The sequence below is a fragment of the Propithecus coquereli genome, unplaced genomic scaffold (assembly GCF_000956105.1).
Source record: "Propithecus coquereli isolate 6110/MARCELLA unplaced genomic scaffold, Pcoq_1.0 Scaffold32, whole genome shotgun sequence".
Lineage (NCBI taxonomy): Eukaryota > Metazoa > Chordata > Mammalia > Primates > Indriidae > Propithecus > Propithecus coquereli.
The window spans coordinates 8,603,306-8,607,040 of NW_012148841.1; the positions used below are offsets into that span (position 1 = coordinate 8,603,306).

At 32.4% G+C, this 3,735-nt stretch overlaps 1 protein-coding gene across 1 annotated transcript in view; it reads right to left on the reverse strand.

Annotated features, from left to right (window-relative positions):
* LAMB4 (laminin, beta 4) overlaps window positions 1-3,735 on the reverse strand; it is a 99,489-nt gene that overhangs the window by 13,335 nt on the left and 82,419 nt on the right. The window contains exon 27 of the mRNA XM_012650298.1: window positions 930-1,074. Coding sequence (XP_012505752.1) covers window positions 930-1,074 — 145 coding nt within the window. The remainder of the gene's footprint in view (window positions 1-929; window positions 1,075-3,735) is intronic.

The following is a 3,735-nucleotide window of genomic DNA, read 5'->3' on the forward strand; positions in this document are numbered from 1 at the left end:
ATTTTTACTGATTATTTTGGTCAAAGGTAATTTCTGCCTAATTTTCAATCTTGAAAATCAGCACTAGATGCTGCCACCACAATTTCTAGAAACACTGAGATAGAAAAAAATACCTGGCCATAGGGATCTCTTATGTATATTAAATAGATTAGTGAAGTGACTGTAAAGATTGTAATGGATGCTCCAATTGTCAATACACATGGAGGGTGCCACATTTATTGAGTTTGGAAAATGGTTATGGAAAAGAAAGCCTTTTAAGGTTAATTCCATAAAATGTTGTACCCAAACTATGTTATTTGCAGAGAGTGAGGTTTCAGGTCAATTTCCAGCTGCAGTATTTGATTTTTATCTTTAATAATTCTCTGGAGTTTAAAACAAACCTCTCCCAAAATAAGGCACAATGAATAATGAATCCGATAGTTTGTTTCGGTCAGTCACAGAGAAACAAGAAAAGAAGACTTGGATAATAGTCAATAATAGTTAATAATCAAGTTTTTAGATACTATCTCACTACAGCATTTGATAAACTAACAAAAATTTGGCATATTTTGGTCTCATATCATCTCTGACAGCAACGAAAGTTACTGATCCTGAGGTTAGGGAATCTGATATAATCATAACATTGAATTTTCCTTTTTAAAAAAATAATAAAATAACTTTAAACACAAAGTTCATGTGTTCAGAATTTTAACTAAATTCTAGGATTTGTTACCAAATTAATCTTATACAGAGAGCCACAATTTTTTGGCACACAGTTGGTATTTTGAGATTATTCTCATTAAGAAATTTAAAACCAAAGGGTACATCATTTTCTTGATTTAGGCATGTCATTTCCAATTAATATAATTTGGAATTGGTTATGATGTTTGAGTGTACATTTAAGAAAAGGAAGAAACAAAACTAGTCCTAATATATGTATTTTTAATTACCTAACAAAAAGTTTTTCACTTTTTTGATTAAAAGACTCATTTTTTCTCCTTCAGATTCACTTTGGTTTTTTATATTTTCCACTTTCTCACTTAGCTGTAAGACGTTGTTTTTGGAGACTTCTGCCAGTTTACTTATATTTTTGATCTGGAATAAGAAAGGAACAACAATGAAAAAAATATACTACAATTAGGCATGTTCTATGATGTTTAATTACTTAGCTGGACCAAATAAAACTGTCACTAAAATCTAAATAGAAGTCTAGATAAAGCATAGATTCATTTTAAAGGATTCTTTATAAGGTGATTATTATTTGTTTTCATTATTGTATTTTCTTAATAGCATGGATTTATCTTTTAGAACATTGTTAGTTGTCAAAATTATTACTTGAAAACAATGTTGACCTAGTACTAATGAATTTTTCTAACATAAATGTAAAACACAAACCTTGTTTTAATGAGGCTTTAGCATTTTATGATACCAAAACTTGTATAGAAATTACTTAGGACTACTTACCTGGTCATCATGTTTAATGGGTTGACAGCATTTTCTTTTCTGTAAGTTAAAATAGTTACTCTTCTAAACATTCCTCAAATTCAAGTGATGTACTTCCTTTGAAAGCTAACAAGAAAGCATTCTTCCTCTTAATAAATGAACTTGAACTGAGAGTGGGCTACAAAGATAAATTCTAAACACTCTGTATACTTGGTGGAGGAATGATAGGACTAATAGGCTAGCAACCTAGAAGTGCAAATTCTTCGTTGTGTGATTTGAGAAAGGTCGTGGACTTTTTCTTGGGATGCCAACAAATTAGAGAGAGGAAAAAAACCTCAGAAAGCAATAGGACAATATTGCCAACAAGCTGAGCTTTATTGAATAAATTAATTGTGACAGAAGTAGGGCTAATTAGGATCAAACATAATTAGGAAAAAAAAAAAAACTCTCTTTATTTTCCCACAAAAGGAGCTTGCTTAATTTGAGCCATACAGATTTTGTGAAAAAGAATTTAAATTATAGTCATTTGGCAAATGATAAAACAAAAAGGAAGTATTTACATGATTAAAACTGTGTATCTTAATTTTTTGAGTTGATCCTTAATTCTCTAGAACTTTCTTAACTTTAAAATGGATAGCAGCAGGAACAAATGGATAGCAGTAAAATGAGAATTCCAGAAATAAATATGCTAGGCAGGAAAGCACCAAGTGATACGGATGAAATCTCAGCGTAGATTAGTTGATACCATATTCAGAAAGAAAGAGATCGCTAAATTACTTCACTCTTAAAACATCTCTCTGCAATCCATCTTCTGTCACAAGTGACTCCTGAGAATTCTCTCACAATCTCTTCTGGCACTCTTCCCCCTCCTAATCAAGAGAGAACTAGCACACTATTTAATCAACATGACAACCCCTCTCATCCTTTCTAGTTCTCCATTGATGTGTTGATTGAACCAGATTCTGCTAATATGGATTTCAGGGGTTATCTTTTAACACCAATTACTTAACGCTATTATTAACTTAATAATATAATCAAGTGGCAATCAGAACTCATTTTAATGGGGCAAGATTTCTGTTTTTTTTTTTTGTTTGTTTTTTTGAGAAGGGACAATAGTTTAAAATTACATTAAACAATTAAGGACTGTTAACCACTGGGACGTAAGGCCAGGATTTGCATTTGTTATGTTCACTGCTGTAGTCTCAACTTCTAGATCAATGCCTGGCACATAGTAGGTACTCAAGAAACATTTGTTAAAGCAATGAAGAATTGCTTATAAGTGAAAAATGATGTGGCAATACAGAATCGTGACTATGTAAGTAATTTTCAACATTTGGTCTCCAGCTTGGCTAATCAGATGCTTACTCCAGAACTTGGACTCTCAAGCCAGTGGACGGGGACACATGGGCATGGGAGTGTGAGTGAGTGAGTGAGTGTGTGTGTGTGTGTGTGTGTGTGTGTGTGTGTCTTGGCTATGGCTGTCACTCATTCCCAAGCATGGCCCTCTATACTCTTGATTCTGAGATCCAGATGTCCTTATATTTCCTTTTTGCTCAGGAGTTGGCTTCTACTGCTTATAAACAAGAATGCTGACTGATATAATATTCAACATATATGGGTAAAAAATTCAGCCCTTTAAAGGCTTTTTCTTCTTTGTCAGAGGTTCTAAGTGTGTTGTCAAAAAAGGAACAGATTAGGGATCATGTCATTATCTTGTTTTCAAAACCAGAGATGGCAATGCATTCTCAAAAAAACCTAAAGAAAACTACGTAATTAAAAATAATACTCATTTATAAAATGAGTAAAAAGTAAATGAAATCATTTCAAATTTATTATAGATTCCATTATAAGGTAGTTAAATGTTAAAACAACTTTATCATGTCTATCAACACAGGAAGAATTCAAAGCATAGGGGTATATTCTTATTAAACTGTTTTCTAAAATTAATTTAACATTACATGTTAAATAAATTTTAACATTACAATTTGTACATTTAGAATTTCAAATATACCCTGAATTTATGGAAAATTATTCTTTGCTTTGAGGGATCTATATTTTTCAAATCTTCCAGGCTAGCCATCTTGACATTTCTATGTAGTGTTTGCTATAGAAAAAACATGTCCATAAAAGTATATGACCTACAATAATATACTTTGAGTTCTTTCTCGTCTCTTTCTCTTCACACACACACACACACACACACTTGACCCTTGAACAACTGGGTTTGAACTGCCCAGGTCCACTTGTACGTGGATTTTTTTCAATAAGAGTTACACCAAGTGTGCCTGCCTCTTCTGCCTCCCCTTCCATCTC